The 17,579-nt window shown below is 46.7% G+C and overlaps 1 protein-coding gene across 6 annotated transcripts in view; it reads right to left on the bottom strand.

The window, feature by feature from the left end:
* The window catches only part of LOC147108427 (scaffold attachment factor B2-like), a 155,000-nt gene that overhangs the window by 11,741 nt on the left and 125,680 nt on the right, over window positions 1-17,579 (bottom strand). For 3 of the 6 annotated variants that reach the window (XM_086005053.1, XM_086005052.1, XM_086005055.1), the window contains 2 exons: window positions 16,098-16,210; window positions 1,000-1,075 (listed from right to left, as the gene is read on the bottom strand). In XM_086005053.1, the coding sequence (XP_085861179.1) occupies window positions 1,000-1,075; window positions 16,098-16,210 (189 nt within the window). Of the gene's footprint in view, window positions 1-999; window positions 1,076-16,097; window positions 16,211-17,579 lie in introns of those variants that run through there. The other 3 variants (XM_086005054.1, XR_015080591.1, XM_086005056.1) reach the window with 3 other exon arrangements.

The following is a 17,579-nucleotide window of genomic DNA, read 5'->3' on the forward strand; positions in this document are numbered from 1 at the left end:
AGATAGGAGAGTATCAGGCAGCATGGTGGGAGCGGGGTTTGGACATGCAGAGAATAGGCCTCTCTTAAAACTGCTGCAAAGGAGAGCAGAGCTTGAGTACTGGGACAGACCTTGGTGGGGGAAGAGAGGTAGTGGAGCAGGGCTGATGCACCCAGTTTAGGCCTGGAAGGGATAAAGAGAGCAGACTGGAGGTACAGAGGTCACAGGGCAGGCACAGAGCAAGCACAGCACACGCACAACTCACAGTGCAAACCTAGAAGCGGACAGAACAAAGGCCACAAACAGGTCAGGGAGAGGACAAAGGAGGCAGAGTGGGTGAAATGCCCTGGGGAAGTGGTTACATGATTATATCTTAATGTAACAATTAGAAATACTGCAGGGTTGTGTGGCATTGGGGGTAGCAAACTATGTCCTTTCAGTTCTTCGGGCAAACCCATCCCAGACTACCCTGAAATCTTCCATCACTGGGGGTTGTGCAGCACAGGAAAACAGGGCACACTCTTTCCATTCTGGGATTGAGGTGCATATCCAGCCCATACTAAACAGGATTACAATTACTTCTGTCTGATAGAGGGAATGGTCCAACATAAAATGAAACTGGAACTCGGTTCCTTGAAGGTGTGGGTGTAACATAATAGTGGTGATAATTTGACTTAAATTGACAGTAAAATTGTGGAGAAAGGGTTCTGGTGAATGGAAAAGTGCACCAGATAAATTGCAACCTCCATTTAAAGTCAAAGCGCCAAAGCGATTCTGATGTGAAATGCCTATATGGTGGAACATTATGGTTAGACGGACAGATAGAGACATTAAAATAAATAAAACACTCAACACAGGGTTAAATGCCAGTTGTGCTTATCCATATTGCCAAACTTTGAATGAAGCACATGGACAGATACTTTATCAAATCAGAGTTCACAGATACAACAATCAGCATTTTTAATAAGACCTTGATGTTTTCCTGAAGTGCAGCCAAGAAGTGATTTTTGTGCTACTTACTGCTGCAGTCCTCCTCCACCGCCTTTCTGCGTACTGTAACCTGTCCCAGACTGGCCAGACATGCCCCGATCACCACCTGCAACAGCAGTATGTTAGTGACTAACCTTCATACTCACAATTAGTCATTCAAAAAACATGCAAGCACTTCAGGGAACATACAAGGCCAGTGAATCACCAATTACACCCAAATTAAACAAGGCCCAAAAATTGCTACAAGATTCCAGATTTTTACCATTATATCTCAACCTTTATTTTACTGTATTATACGACATTACAACACATTACGAATAACCCATCAATAAAAGTTATGGTCTTTTATCCCAACTGTTGGAAGTAACTCTGTGCAGATTATTGTAAGCAGATCTACTTACATCCCTGCAATTGAAATCCTCTCAAGTAGTACTTAAGGGAAATAGAATCTCTGGGGATGAGTGTAGTGAGTGTATAGGGAACGGGTAACTCCATGGGTCAGTGTGGTGAAAGAGAATATTACCAGGTAATGTCTTGATTCTTTGAATAATATGTACCCTCCACACACTGCAGCAGCAGAACCTAAATTAACATGTTATTGTGGACCCCACACACCGAGCGCGCGCATGGCCCCACACACCGAGCGCGCGCATGGCCCCACAGCGTGGCCCCACACACCGAGCGCGCGCATGGCTCCACACACCGAGCGCGCGCATGGCCCCACACACCGAGCGCGCGCATGGCCCCACACACCGAGCGCGCGCATGGCCCCACACACCGAGCGCGCGCATGGCCCCACAGCGTGGCCCCACACACCGAGCGTGCGCATGGCCCCACACACCGAGCGCGCGCATGGCCCCACACACCGAGCTCGCGCATGGCCCCACACACCGAGCGCGCGCATGGCCCCACACACCGAGCTCGCGCATGGCCCCACACACCGAGCGCGCGCATGGCCCCACAGCGTGGCCCCACACACCGAGCGCGCGCATGGCCCCACACACCGAGCTCGCGCATGGCCCCACACACCGAGCGCGCGCATGGCCCCACACACCGAGCGCGCGCATGGCCCCACACACCGAGCGCGCGCATGGCCCCACACACCGAGCGCGCGCATGGCCCCACACACCGAGCGCGCGCATGGCCCCACACACCGAGCTCGCGCATGGCCCCACACACCGAGCGCGCGCATGGCCCCACACACCGAGCGCGCGCATGGCCCCACACACCGAGCTCGCGCATGGCCTAGACACATGTATGATAATGCCAACATTATGGGCATGGCTCCGACTTGCCAAGTAATGGCCATTCCTGCACAACTACATCAGTTCCTTTTGATCTGAAGTTAAGCTGAAACTATTCAATGCAAATCTTCCCCTTCCGCCAGCCTCCTGAAATTATAATACTGCAGAGATGGATGGATGGATGGATGAATGTGGGTGTAGATGATTTATCTATCTTTCTTCATTCCACATTCTCCATGAGCATATCAGAGTAGCTCAGAATTAAAAGGGGAGGCCATAATTCAGGGCTGGTCTGACTGAGGTGCCATCATTTACTGGTTAAATCTAAAGAATGTGTAACGTGTGCAGTATTGGGCATTACAGAAAGGACTTTCAATCAATTGATCTCTCAGTCGGATATCATATCATCCACTTGCTCTGAACCCAGTTTCCTTGCAGATGGATTTCACAGACGGTCAGGGGTTCACCTATTGGCACCATCAACTGTGGGGGAGACCGACAGTATGTTACACATGAAAAGACCATCAGGCTGAATGCACACGGTACAACCTCACACACCACCTTTCCCAACCACTGCTGATGCTCTGGGGAAAGAGGCAAGAGGAGAAAAGCTCTGGGAAATTTCCCCCCGACCCCCTAAACAAGCTAGCTCCAGGAAACCATGGTTACCGATGGATATACTTAAACTAACTCCTACCCCATGTTCCAATTTTAACCCCATATACACCTTTCATTGTCTTACATTTTAACCCATCTTGTCCTGGAGTTTATGTTAATATTGATCATTCTGAGATCCAGTTTATCCATTGCCTCAAATAGGGCACGTCTAAGCTGCCCATTTCCCAATATAAACATCCCTAGTATCGGTAGACTTTCCTAATCCCTCGACCTGTACATCTAAAGATCCTAACTTCATTATCCGCTTGTGACCACAATAGGTCTAGGGCTTCATTCAGAAAGAGAGACCTGTAGAGGAACCTCTGGGTGGGCAGATTCATCTGAGGTGGGAACTATGATTGGTTCTGCCAAAGTTAAAATGCTTATTACTATAAATTGGTAGAGGATATATCAGGGTACTATCAGGGTAGAGGATATATCAGGGTGCTATCACGGTAGAGGATATATCAGGGTACTATCAGGGTAGAGGATATATCAGGGTAGAGGATATATCAGGGTACTATCAGGGTAGAGGATATAGCAGGGTGCTATCAGGGTAGAGGATATATCAGGGTGCTATCAGGGTAGAGGATATATCAGGGTACTATCAGGGTAGAGGATATAGCAGGGTACTATCAGGGTAGAGGATATATCAGGGTGCTATCAGGGTAGAGGATATATCAGGGTACTATCAGGGTAGAGGATATATCAGGGTACTATCAGGGTAGAGGATATATCAGGGTACTATCAGGGTAGAGGATATATCAGGGTACTATCAGGGTAGAGGATATAGCAGGGTACTATCAGGGTAGAGGATATATCAGGGTACTATCACGGTAGAGGATATATCAGGGTACTATCAGGGTAGAGGATATATCAGGGTACTATCAGGGTAGAGGATATAGCAGGGTACTATCAGGGTAGAGGATATAGCAGGGTGCTATCAGGGTAGAGGATATATCAGGGTGCTATCAGGGTAGAGGATATATCAGGGTGCTATCAGGGTAGAGGATATATCAGGGTGCTATCAGGGTAGAGGATATAGCAGGGTGCTATCAGGGTAGAGGATATATCAGGGTACTATCAGGGTAGAGGATATATCAGGGTGCTATCAGGGTAGAGGATATATCAGGGTACTATCAGGGTAGAGGATATAGCAGGGTGCTATCAGGGTAGAGGATATATCAGGGTGCTATCAGGGTAGAGGATATATCAGGGTACTATCAGGGTAGAGGATATATCAGGGTGCTATCAGGGTAGAGGATATAGCAGGGTACTATCAGGGTAGAGGATATAGCAGGGTACTATCAGGGTAGAGGATATATCAGGGTACTATCAGGGTAGAGGATATATCAGGGTGCTATCAGGGTAGAGGATATAGCAGGGTACTATCAGGGTAGAGGATATATCAGGGTACTATCAGGGTAGAGGATATATCAGGGTACTATCAGGGTAGAGGATATATCAGGGTACTATCAGGGTAGAGGATATATCAGGGTACTATCAGGGTAGAGGATATATCAGGGTACTATCAGGGTAGAGGATATATCAGGGTACTATCAGGGTAGAGGATATATCAGGGTGCTATCAGGGTAGAGGATATATCAGGGTGCTATCAGGGTAGAGGATATATCAGGGTGCTATCAGGGTAGAGGATATATCAGGGTACTATCAGGGTAGAGGATATATCAGGGTACTATCAGGGTAGAGGATATAGCAGGGTGCTATCAGGGTAGAGGATATATCAGGGTGCTATCAGGGTAGAGGATATATCAGGGTGCTATCAGGGTAGAGGATATATCAGGGTACTATCAGGGTAGAGGATATAGCAGGGTGCTATCAGGGTAGAGGATATATCAGGGTACTATCAGGGTAGAGGATATATCAGGGTGCTATCAGGGTAGAGGATATAGCAGGGTACTATCAGGGTAGAGGATATATCAGGGTACTATCAGGGTAGAGGATATATCAGGGTGCTATCAGGGTAGAGGATATAGCAGGGTACTATCAGGGTAGAGGATATATCAGGGTACTATCAGGGTAGAGGATATATCAGGGTACTATCAGGGTAGAGGATATAGCAGGGTGCTATCAGGGTAGAGGATATATCAGGGTGCTATCAGGGTAGAGGATATAGCAGGGTGCTATCAGGGTAGAGGATATATCAGGGTACTATCAGGGTAGAGGATATATCAGGGTGCTATCAGGGTAGAGGATATAGCAGGGTACTATCAGGGTAGAGGATATATCAGGGTACTATCAGGGTAGAGGATATATCAGGGTACTATCAGGGTAGAGGATATATCAGGGTGCTATCAGGGTAGAGGATATAGCAGGGTACTATCAGGGTAGAGGATATATCAGGGTACTATCAGGGTAGAGGATATATCAGGGTGCTATCAGGGTAGAGGATATAGCAGGGTACTATCAGGGTAGAGGATATATCAGGGTACTATCAGGGTAGAGGATATATCAGGGTACTATCAGGGTAGAGGATATATCAGGGTGCTATCACGGTAGAGGATATATCAGGGTACTATCAGGGTAGAGGATATATCAGGGTGCTATCAGGGTAGAGGATATATCAGGGTGCTATCAGGGTAGAGGATATATCAGGGTACTATCAGGGTAGAGGATATATCAGGGTGCTATCAGGGTAGAGGATATATCAGGGTACTATCAGGGTAGAGGATATATCAGGGTGCTATCAGGGTAGAGGATATATCAGGGTACTATCAGGGTAGAGGATATATCAGGGTGCTATCAGGGTAGAGGATATATCAGGGTACTATCAGGGTAGAGGATATATCAGGGTACTATCAGGGTAGAGGATATATCAGGGTGCTATCAGGGTAGAGGATATATCAGGGTACTATCAGGGTAGAGGATATATCAGGGTACTATCACGGTAGAGGATATATCAGGGTGCTATCAGGGTAGAGGATATATCAGGGTGCTATCAGGGTAGAGGATATAGCAGGGTACTATCAGGGTAGAGGATATATCAGGGTGCTATCAGGGTAGAGGATATATCAGGGTACTATCAGGGTAGAGGATATATCAGGGTGCTATCACGGTAGAGGATATATCAGGGTACTATCAGGGTAGAGGATATATCAGGGTACTATCAGGGTAGAGGATATAGCAGGGTACTATCAGGGTAGAGGATATATCAGGGTACTATCAGGGTAGAGGATATATCAGGGTACTATCAGGGTAGAGGATATAGCAGGGTACTATCAGGGTAGAGGATATATCAGGGTGCTATCAGGGTAGAGGATATATCAGGGTACTATCAGGGTAGAGGATATATCAGGGTACTATCAGGGTAGAGGATATAGCAGGGTACTATCAGGGTAGAGGATATATCAGGGTGCTATCAGGGTAGAGGATATATCAGGGTACTATCACGGTAGAGCATATATCAGGGTACTATCAGGGTAGAGGATATAGCAGGGTACTATCACGGTAGAGGATATATCAGGGTACTAACAGGGTAGAGGATATATCAGAGTTCTATACACTGGTACAAAGACAGAAATAACCTCTGGTGGGTTGCCCAAAATAGCGCTCTCAATATTCGATGCTGCCTGAGTTGAAGCTGGAATTTCTCACAACGGGCCAAGAACTCCAGCCTTGGGGACAGTACTGAGTATCTGCTGCATAATCGTGCTGGCTGACATCACACATGGATCTCCAATGAGACACTCCAAGTTCAGGATATACAGCGAAACCCTGCATTTCAAAATTTGCTGCAGTCATGGAAGTGCTGACCCTCAAAATATGAAAATATTCATCTTTTAGGTCTACAGTAGTCCCATGGGTACACTGCTTGAATATTCTCATCTTTTATTGACCATCTTGAATTTCTTGCTCTAGGAATCAACTTAGGACCAGGGTCTTGTATAGTGCAGAGTCCTGCCTTTTTAGGGAGAATGAAGTACCTGGAGTTAGAGGGGTGCTTTTCCTTGGTGCAAGTGAACCCTTTCCATCACCCTTAAAGTTAGTAGTTTGCCTGTCTTGCCTGACAACAATGCTGAGGGTGCAACAGGTGTACCAATATCATTTTAGAGGTGTGCTTGTGAAATGAAAGGAGTCGCACTGGCTAACATCTCTAGGACCCATCTGCATACAGCATTACATCCCTGCAGATGGCACATCACCCACCACATAGGTCCTGGGGAGGATGGGAATGAGTGACAAGGCACTGATGCAAGGCCTGAGGCACAGCAAATCCATGGGAATATGCCCAGCAGATGCCTCCGGCGTGAATATCGAAAACAAGGCAGTATACAGGGCTTAACTCTGATACAAAGAGATTTAGGTTGAATAATATTTTTGGAGTCTTTTCTTTTAGTTGAAAATTTAATGCGGTTATTGTAATGATGTGCTATATGAGATGTAGAGATTCCTTTAATTCAGTTAAGTACTGATTTTCTTTAAATGATTTGAGTATGTTAATTAGAGATCAGTACCTGACAATGTAAGCAATCAGTTTGAAGGTGTCCCAAAACAAACTTATAAACAGAGGCTGACCTGCCATAGATTATATTTTAAAACCTGAATAAAGTTGTTATTTTTTTCCATCAATCTTGGATTACAAGGACCCTTGAAACAAGTTTAAAGCAAGAGCATTACTGTTATTGGGTACAAAATGGGCTGTGCCACAAGATAGTTGGGTGACAGCCAGCCTGGGATTGCCTGCTTTGATCAGAGGGTTAATTAAAATAAAGGCTTTTCGCAAAGCTTTCATAATATTGTATTTTATTCAAGCTGTTACAAACTGCAAATGTACTGCTGTGGAAGTGTAAGCCTCTGAAGCATTTGAATTAGAACGGTTTGATCTTGACAAAAAAAAAACATCGTCCAAGAACATGACGACAAGTCCGTGTGCTGGTGAATGACTAGGAGTTGTTTCAGCTGTGGCTCACTAGGTAACGCTCTCGTCTCTGAATCAGAAGGTTGTTGGTTCAAGTCCCACTCTCAGGATGCAAGCACGTAATCTAAACTGACACTCCATACTGAGAGAGTGCTGCAGTCGGAGGTGCTGTCTTTCAGATGAGACGTTAAACCGAAGCCCTGTCTGCCCTCTCAGGAGAATGTAAAGGTTCCCACGGCACTATTCAAGGAAGAGCAGGAGAGTTCTCCCCAGTGTCCTGGTCAATATTATCCCTCAACCAACATCACTAAAAACAGGTACGGTCATTATCACATTGCTGCATTTCCTACATTGCAACTTCAAAAGTACTTCATTTGCTGTAAAAGCGCTTTGGGACGTCCTGAGGTTGTGAAAAGCCTTTTTTCCAATCAACTTATTTTAAAAGAGACTGTCTGCTGAGCTCCAATGGACTCAGTGCATCTTGAAGTACTGCCCTGTGCCAAACAGTAAACACAGTGAGTTTAGCCTGTAGAAGTTAGATCTAGAGCATGATATTTTCACATTGGAATAGATTGAAGCTACACTGGAAATCCCCTGTGAAGTGCAGTACGTCATTTACTGCAGTCAGGGTTGATCACTGCATCTGGGGTACGCTATCTCTACAAGGACACAATACAAAATGATAAAGGAGAAGGATCCTGCTGACAGCAAGTGCTGTGAAACTGTCGAACAACAAAGGATTCTTCTGTAAAAGACTGAACTGTACCTTGGCACCCACAAGAGGGTTGCTGTTGAGCCAGGCCTAATCTTAAATCTGCAAGAGAGCTCTTACAAGGACCCCTGCTGAGCATACGCCATCCTCACCAAGCTGTCTTGTTTCTTGAAAATTTCTAGCAGTTGCTCTACTTGTCCTCCAAAAATACATTTCCCATTGCAGGGTAGCTGCAACAGCTGCTGCTGCAGCTTTCATGGGAACACAACTAAACACAGTATGGCAGTCTGCAAGGAAGTTCAACAAAAGTCAGGGATCTTGCGGCTTTTTGCTGCGATGCGGCAGCCTGTATTTGGTTCTCGATAGGGGCAACTGCCTGGAACTTCAGTGGCCAGTTACAAAGCATTCCAGCATTTGCTGCTTGTAAGCCAGGATCATTTCAATGAAAAATTACCAAGAGTGAACCCATATCCCACCGAGGCAAACTATTTTAGAAGTAACTTAAATGTGCTCTTTCTTTGTATAACATATCAGAATAAGGTAAACCATGAATTTAGCAACTGGGTTCAGATGCTGTTCTCCCGAAGTGACAGAGTCAAGAGTTTTTCCCTTTTTTTAAATATATACCCATTTCATTGCCCATATATGGTCATGTGTGGGCCTTCTACAATTCACGTCAGGAAGTTTCAGGTCATCAAAAACAACAACTTGTATTTATACAGCGTCTTTAACGTAGTAAAACGTCCCAAGGCCCTTCACAGGAGCTTAATCAGACAAAATCTGACACCGAGCCTCATAAGGAGATATTAGGACAGGTGAAGAGTCAGGTTTTAAGGAGTGTCTTAATGGAGAGAGAGGTAGAGTGGCGGAGAGGTTTAGGGAGAGAATTCCAGAGCTTAGGGCCTATCCAGCTGAAGGCACGGCCACCAATGGTGGAGTGATGAAAATTAGGAATGCGCAAGAGGCCAGAATTGGAGGAGTGCAGAAATCTTGGAGGGTTGTAGGTAATGTTCCCTTTATGCTGTGTGGCCACGCAGCACTCCAGGGGTCTCGCACAGCTGCTTAGCCAGCTTTTAAATTTTAAAAACTGCACATGTGCAGAAGTTTGAATGGCCGCGCGGCCCCCAAAAAAAATTATAGGGAACATTGGTTGTAGGGCTGGAGGAGGTTAGAGATAGTTTAATTTTGTTGGACATTTCTGACCCTGAGATTATCAAACAGATTGCTGAACATAAATGAATATCGATGTTCTGACCTCATCAATATCCTGTACCATTGTCTGAAGTTATAGACAGTGGTTAATTATTTCATTACACATGTCTCTGCCAGAATGCCTTCCTGGCAGCTAGTAAAGCAAGAAATGTCTGGTTCCTGTGGGTTAGCTTTAAGATGTCAGGGATTTCTGAAAGACCAACTTCATTTACCCATATTGCTACATTTTATACGACCCATAGTTGTTACATTAGCCGTTCTGCCTTGGTTTCAGTAAAAAAAACAAGTGCGCATATCTATCTATCTATATATATAAACGAATCGATCTGTCTATCTGTCCTTCTGTCCTCGGGTGTGCGTCTGTCCGGCTATGCGCTCGAAAGTTATAGAGCGTACCTACGCGCGCGTTACCTCCGAAGAAAGCTTACGCTTCCGGGACGGTCGTAAGCGTATTTACTTTTCGGTCGGACGAAAATTGTTCGCACCTTATGCAAAAAACCTTCAAAATTAAACTCATTATCTGCTACTTAGCATTGATTGACTGACGTCAAGGTTCGACCAATCCTGTGCCGTCACGATTGACCAATCCTACAGTACAGTCCCCTGATGTGTGTGTGGGCGGGACTAATCGTTTTCATCTCAGGGATGTGGCAGCCATTGTTTCACTGCCATTACTTCAGCTTCCAGCTCAAACTACTTTGATCATCCAGCTTTGAAAAAGTTAGTATCTCTTTTAAAAAATAACATAAGATTTACCAAAAACATTTTATAAGTACTTTCACTTTCATCTTTCAAGGTATTAAAAGGTAGAAATGTTGCCCGGCAGCAGATTGAGATAGGGACACAGAGAGGCCCCAAAGCCTGGGACTCGATTTAAACCGCCCGGCCCAATAAAAAGGATCGATCTGTCTGTCCTTCCGTCTGTTTGTCTGTCCGGCTATACACTCTAAAGTTATAGAGCGTACCTACACGTGCGTCACTTCAAAAGAAAGCTTACGATTCCAGAACGGTCATAAGCGTATTTACGTTTCGGCGAGACAAAAATTGTGCCCGCGGTATCCAAAAAACGTTCAAAATTCCGCTCATTAGCATAGAGTGACGTTAAGGTCGACCAATCGTACGGTCGAGCGACCCAACGGTCGACCAATCGCTCCGTGGCAGGGGCGGGTTCGTCGCGCGTGCGGGCGGGCCCTCTTAGAGTCGAGCGACCGGACGATTGACCAATCTTACACTTCGGTGACATGACGGTCGACCAATCGGTGCGTGTGTGGGCGGGCCTTATCGTTCTGAACCGAGGTGAGTGGCCGCCATCTTGATTCCATTCTTTTTCCCGCTTTCTGCGTGTTTCTTTTCAAATCTACATTTCCAGCAAAAAAAAATGCTTTTATTAAATTGTTTTTAAAAAAAGTTCATTTGTAAATATTTTCTCTAACCTGATGATTCTTTTTCCTACCTTTCCCCATTTTTGTAACGCCTCAAAGCCTAGGCCTCAAAGACTGGGCCTCTCCTGCCCAGCCACGCCTGAGCTAGGTAATTGTCCCACGGCTTCTGGTAAGCTCCTCTCTCTCTCTCTCTTCACCCCCCCCCCCCCCGCTACCCGGGGCAACGGCGTCGGCCGCGAGGGACATGGGACAGGCACAGGATGCACGTGCAGCAGGCGACGCACAGAGCGCGGGAAGCCAGGTCAGATGCAGCGTCTCTCTCTCTTCCCCGCTCGGCGGTCTTGAAGCCGGCTCGGAGAGCGGGAAGGGTTACCCCGGCAACCGGGCCCGCCAGCCGTCTCTCACAGCCGCAATCGGCGGTCTTGAAGCCAGCTCGGGAGGGCGGGGCCATGTCAGTGCGTGGGGCGGCACGGAGCTCCGCAGAGCCATCGCCGGCGCTGGGCTCGGGTGCTTTGTGGCCTGCGGCCGAACGGCAGCTGCAGAGCTCGAGCTGACCGGGACGCTGGACTCGGCTGGGCCATGTCAGTGCGGGTGTTCGCCTCGGCCAATGGCATCAGGGTGATGGCCGAGGCCGCCAAAAGCGTCCAAGGGAACGCGTTCATCCAGGTGCCGAGGCCTGGGCCCCGGGGCGGAAAGAGGGATTGGAGCGGAGGGAGAGGGAGGAGGGGGGCAGGGAGGAGGGGAGGGGAGAGGGAAGGGGAGGGAGGATAGGGGGAGGAGGGGGGGAAAGAGGTGGGGGGGGGAAAGAGGTAGGAGGGGAGGGGGAAAGAGGTAGGGGGGGAGGGGGAAGAGGTAGGAGGGGGAGGGGGAAAGAGGTAGGAGGGGGAGGGGGAGGGGGAAAGAGGGAGGAGGGAGTCGGGGTTTCATCAATTAGGGGCATTTCCTAATTAAGAAAAAGTCACAGAAACGGATACAGATTTATTGGCATCATTCGAACAACCAGCAAAGATTCAGCATCAAACTATGTCTGAGTTTCTGCTTCACACAGGCGGTCAGAAGCTGCAACGTAAGACTTCAAGCATTACTAACTACACCCTGGATCCCAAATATTAACCAGAATTATATTCAATGTTAGAAGTATTTTAAACTACATAAAATTTAAATGTGGAACAAGTAACAGTATTTTGAAATTATTAAATCGCAGATTAAAAGCCTTAAGAAAGTGGCTCCTGATTCCTCCGGTCAGAGGGTAGCTGGCTTCATTGTCCTTTTACACAGTCATCGCAATATAACCCACGGTCACCGCGGCTGGGCTCTAAGTCCAAGCCCTTCCCCGCGGTCTCAACCGTCCCGCCGACCTCACAAAATGGCGGCTGCCCTTCACCCACCGGGCTGAGTCCAGCCCCTTCCCTTGCTCTCACCTTCCCCCCAGTCTCTCTCTCGTTCTCACCTTCCCCCCAGTCTCTCTCTCGCTCTCTCCTTCCCCCCATCTCTCTCTCTCGCGCTCTCCTTCCCCCCATCTCTCTCTCGCGCTCTCCTTCCCCCCAGTCTCTGTCTCGCGCTCTCCTTCCCCCCAGTCTCTCTCTCGCGCTCTCCTTCCCCCCAGTCTCTCTCTCGCTCTCCTTCCCCCCAGTCTCTCTCTCGCTCTCTCCTTCCCCCCAGTCTCTCTCTCGCTCTCTCCTTCCCCCCAGTCTCTCTCTCGCTCTCTCCTTCCCCCCAGTCACTCTCTCGCTCTCTCCTTCCCCCAGTCTCTCTCGCTCTCTCCTTCCCCCTCGTCTCTCTCTCGCTCTCTCCTTCCCCCCAGTCTCTCTCTCGCTCTCTCCTTCCCCCCAGTCTCTCTCTCGCTCTCTCCTTCCCCCCAGTCTCTCTCTCGCTCTCTCCTTCCCCCCAGTCTCTCTCTCGCTCTCTCCTTCCCCCCAGTCTCTCTCTCGCTCTCTCCTTCCCCCAGTCTCTCTCTCGCTCTCTCCTTCCCCCCCAGTCTCTCTCTCACGCTCTCCTTTTCCCCAGTCTCTCTCGCTCTCTCCTTCCCCCAGTCTCTCTCGCTCTCTCCTTCCCCCTAGTCTCTCTCTCGCTCTCTCCTTCCCCCCAGTCTCTCTCTCGCTCTCTCCTTCCCCCCAGTCTCTCTCTCGCTCTCTCCTTCCCCCCAGTCTCTCTCTCGCTCTCTCCTTCCCCCCCAGTCTCTCTCTCACGCTCTCCTTTTCCCCAGTCTCTCTCGCTCTCTCCTTCCCCCCAGTCTCTCTCTCACTCTCTCCTTCCCCCCAGTCGCTCTCTCTCTTCCCCCCGGTCGCGCGCTCTCTCTCTTCCAACAACATGCCCTCGAAAAAACCTCGGCACCGCCGGGCACTCCAGCTAGTAGGATCCGTCCGTCTGTTTGTCTGTCTGTCTGTCTGCTATACACTCAAAAGTTATAGAGCGTACCTACACATATGTTATATCAAAAGAAAGCTTATGATTAGGGGAGTTTCATAGGCATCTTTACTTTTTGATCAGACAAAAATTGTTCGGACAGGATACAAAAAACGTTCAAAATTCTGCTCATTAGTGGTTGACCAATCCTACCGCTCATTAGCGTTGAGTGACGTGATGGTTGACCAATCCTATAGTTCAGTGACCTGATGGTTGACCAATCGGTGCGTCACGGGGGGCGTTTCATTCCGTGTGTGGGCGGGACCTAATCCTGCAGCCTCCCGAAACGTAGCCGCCATTTTTTTCACTGCTTTTACTCAACAGCGAGCGGGGCAGCTGCGGCAGCCCGCCGGAGCGGGAGGTGAGTTGGGGTCACTCGGTCTGGGCCTGACAACCGCTCGGCCCGAGACACAGAGCGGGGGAGCTGCAGCGGCCGGCCGTAAACCGCCGTTTGACAAAAAAGCCTTGGCAACGCCGGCCCCCCCCAGCTAGTATATATATATTCTCCCACACACTATAATACTAGCTGATGTCCCACAACTGCACTTAGCAAATACACCAAGAGACCCGGACGTACATTCAACTTAAGAGAAAAGCACTGATTGGGAACAACTCCAAACAAGTCTTTTTATTTTGTAATGTATTCTGAATGCAGCTGGTGTAACCATTCATTTTATTTACGATTATATGAACAGTGGTGCCTGTGTTCTGTAACGACTGCACCATTTAGCAGTTTGGTGGGAGGTTCCGAGTAGAATACCTGATTTAAACATGTATATTTAAGTAGAACCATTTGTAACACTAAGTATTACAAGAGATATATTTGAAGGAAATACACAAATGTGTTTAGTCTTTTGTTATGTTTTGCATATATCCTGCCACTTGCTATAAAAACCCACATCTTAAACAGATGGTGAGTCAATGTAAAGGTTAAGGTGAAGAGCTGCTTCCCCATCTTAATTAGAGGTCTATTATGTAGTGTGGTATATGGAAATACAAACTTATTAATTACATAAAATATACAGCACAGAAACAGACCATTTGGCTCAACCTGTCCATGCTGGCGTTTATGCTCCACTCGAGCCTTAATCTACCTGGTGTGTGTGTGTAAAGAAAATACCAATTACTCGGAACTAACCAAAAAAACACAGACTTCATGGTCTCTGGGGAGATCTCTTTCCAAATTCTCTCAATGAGGGTGTGCTACCCTCCCTCACCTAGCATCCAGGCTCTTGGCAACACCAAAACCGCTTCCTCGTTAATAACATCGAGTGACATCCACAGCATCTTATTTTGGAAGGCTGTGGTCACTGGGTTTCAAGCTGATGATGGTTCTTGCCCAACTTTAAAATGGCGAGCCAGCTGTTAAAATTCTTGGATGATAAATTAGTTACAATAAACACGCTCTTTAAAAGGGGTAATTACCTGAGCACAAGCTGGGGTCAGGGAACATTACCGACCAGCAATGCGTATTAGAATCTCAGGCACATTGCCTGCAATTTTCCGACACTCGATGTTAGCAGGTAAGGTTGCCCCATCAACTGACTCAAGATTACCCCCACCATTTTAAACACAAACAAAAGGCTGCACTGAACAGTAATTTGCACCACTGCATTTTAAGAGGGTATACTTCAACCATGTAATGAAATCTGTTTGTCTTGCCTGTATTTGTTTTGCACTCATGTATATTACCCTCCCCCACAAGGTGTATAGTTTCACTTCCTCTTTCCTGACTAACCTGGAAGGTTCCAGGTCTTGGCTCTTGGCTCCGCCCCTGACTTCTCTTACTTAAAGATCCCAGGATCTGTATGACTCATTCCTGCGAGCCAGTCGGTGTGTTGAGATGTTAGCTCTGATCTTAGTGATTAAAAGCCAACTTGTTAAAGTCTATAACTTCTAGTTTTGTGGTTATTGAAGGCACATCAAACCATTTATAGCAATTAGATTCTAATAGGTCAGTTCAATCTCAGCTAACTATCATGAGTCTGTGTTATTGTCATGGGGCAAAACAGCAACACTACTTTGATATTCGATTTAATCAATATTGACAGGTAGCTTTTCTTCAAAGGAAGAAGTCTCCTTAAAGCTGGACTGTCACCATTTTGGCAGCTGGTATTTGTATTACTATTTACCTACCACAGAGTTTTACAACACAATTGGCCCATTGCCCAGCTCCCTAAACTACCCACTCAGTCCCATTACCCTACCCTCTCCCCATTCCATTTTAATTATTTATTTTTCAAATATTTATCCACTTCCCTTTTAAAAGCTATTCCACCACCGTTTCTGGTAGGGCATTCCATGTCATAACAAGTCTCTGTGTATGAAAATTCTCCGAACCTCTCCCTTCATTATTTTGGTGATGACCTTAAATGTATGCCCTCTAGTAACCAGCTCACTGACCAGTGGGAAGAGCTTAATTCATATTTAACTCACCAAAATCCCTCTATTTTGAGTACTTTGAGATCAAATTCCCTTTTAACCATTGAAGATGGTAGCTATTGCCAAGTACTAACAATGGCTCTCCTGTGAGTTACCAAGCTGTAATGTTGTCTTTGAGAGATGGAACTTTAAGTAGCAAAAACACTTTCTTTCTTCACGTTATTCAGAAACACAATCCTATTGTCAAGTTTCACCTTGCCAATGATCCCTTGACATCATTCCGCCATCCGTGCTACTTGGCCAGGAACGATCGTGAAATCCGTCAGTCTTTCGGCTACGATCAGTGTTCCAATCTCGGTTCAATGGGCTAGGAAGAAAAAAATGAATCTCTCAATAAACGTTAACCAAAAACTTGAGGGCACGGAGGAAGACACAAAACACCTCCCAGAAATACGAGAAAACCAAGGGTGTGGCGAGAACGAGGAACTTAAAGAAATTATTATTAGTAAGAAAAACAGTACAAGCAAAATTAATGGGACTAAAACTCGATAAATCTCAAAGACCGGATGACCTACATCCTAGGGTTTTGAAAGAGGTGGCCATTGGGATAGTGGACGCATTGGATGTCATCTTCCAAAATTCTATAGATCCTGGAACGGTTCCTGCAGATTGGAGGATAGCAAATGTAACCCCGTCATTTAAGAAAGGAGGGAGAGAGAAAACGGGGAACTACAGACCTGTTAGCCTCACATCAGTAGTTGGGAAAATGTTGGAATCTATTATAAAGGATGCAATAACTGGACACTTAGAAACTAATAGTAAGATTGGGCAGAGTCAACATGGATTTATGAAAGGGAAATCCTGTTTGACAAACCTATTGGAGTTCTTTGAGGATGTAACTAGTGGAGTAGACAAAGAGGAACCAGTAGATGTGGTGTATTTGGATTTTCAGAAGGCCTTCGATGAGGTCTCACACAAGAGGTTGGTGAACAAAATTAGGGCACATGGAATTGGGGGTAATAGAATAGCGTGGATTGAGAATTGGTTAACAGACAGAAAACAAAGAGTAGGGATAAATAGGTCTTTTTCAGGATGAAAGGCTGTGACTAGTGGGGTACCGCAGGATCGGTGCTTGGGCCGCAGCTATTCACAATCTATATCAATGATTTGGGGACTAAATGCAACATTTCCAAATTTGCTGATGACACAAAGCTAGGTGGCAGTGTCAGTTGCGAAGAGGCTTCAAGGGGATCTCGACAGGCTCAGTGAGTGGGCGAAAACATGGCAGATGGAATATAATATGGCTAAATGTGAAGTTATCCACTTTGGTAGAAACAATAGAAAGGCAGAGTGTTTCCTAAATGGTGAAAGATTGGGGAATGCAGATGCTCAAAGGGACCTGGGTGTCCTTGTACATAAGTCACTGAAAGTGAATGTGCAGGTGCAGCAAGCCATTAGGAAGGCAAATGGTATGATGGCCTTCATTACAAGAGGATTTGAGTACAGGAGTAAAGAAGATTTACTCCAATTATATAGGGCCTTGGTGAGACCACACCTGAAGTACCTAAGGAAGGATATGCTTGCCATAGAGGGAGTGCAACGAAGGTTCACAAGATTGATTCCTGGGATGGCGAGACTGTCGTATGAGAAGAGATTAAGTAAACTAGGCCTGTATTCTCTTGAATTCAGAAGAATGAGAGGGGATCTCATTGAAGCATACAAAATTATTATAGGGC

This window comes from Somniosus microcephalus, chromosome 13 (assembly GCF_052327205.1).
Source record: "Somniosus microcephalus isolate GS21.2 chromosome 13, FLI_Smic_1.0, whole genome shotgun sequence".
Taxonomy (NCBI): domain Eukaryota; kingdom Metazoa; phylum Chordata; class Chondrichthyes; order Squaliformes; family Somniosidae; genus Somniosus; species Somniosus microcephalus.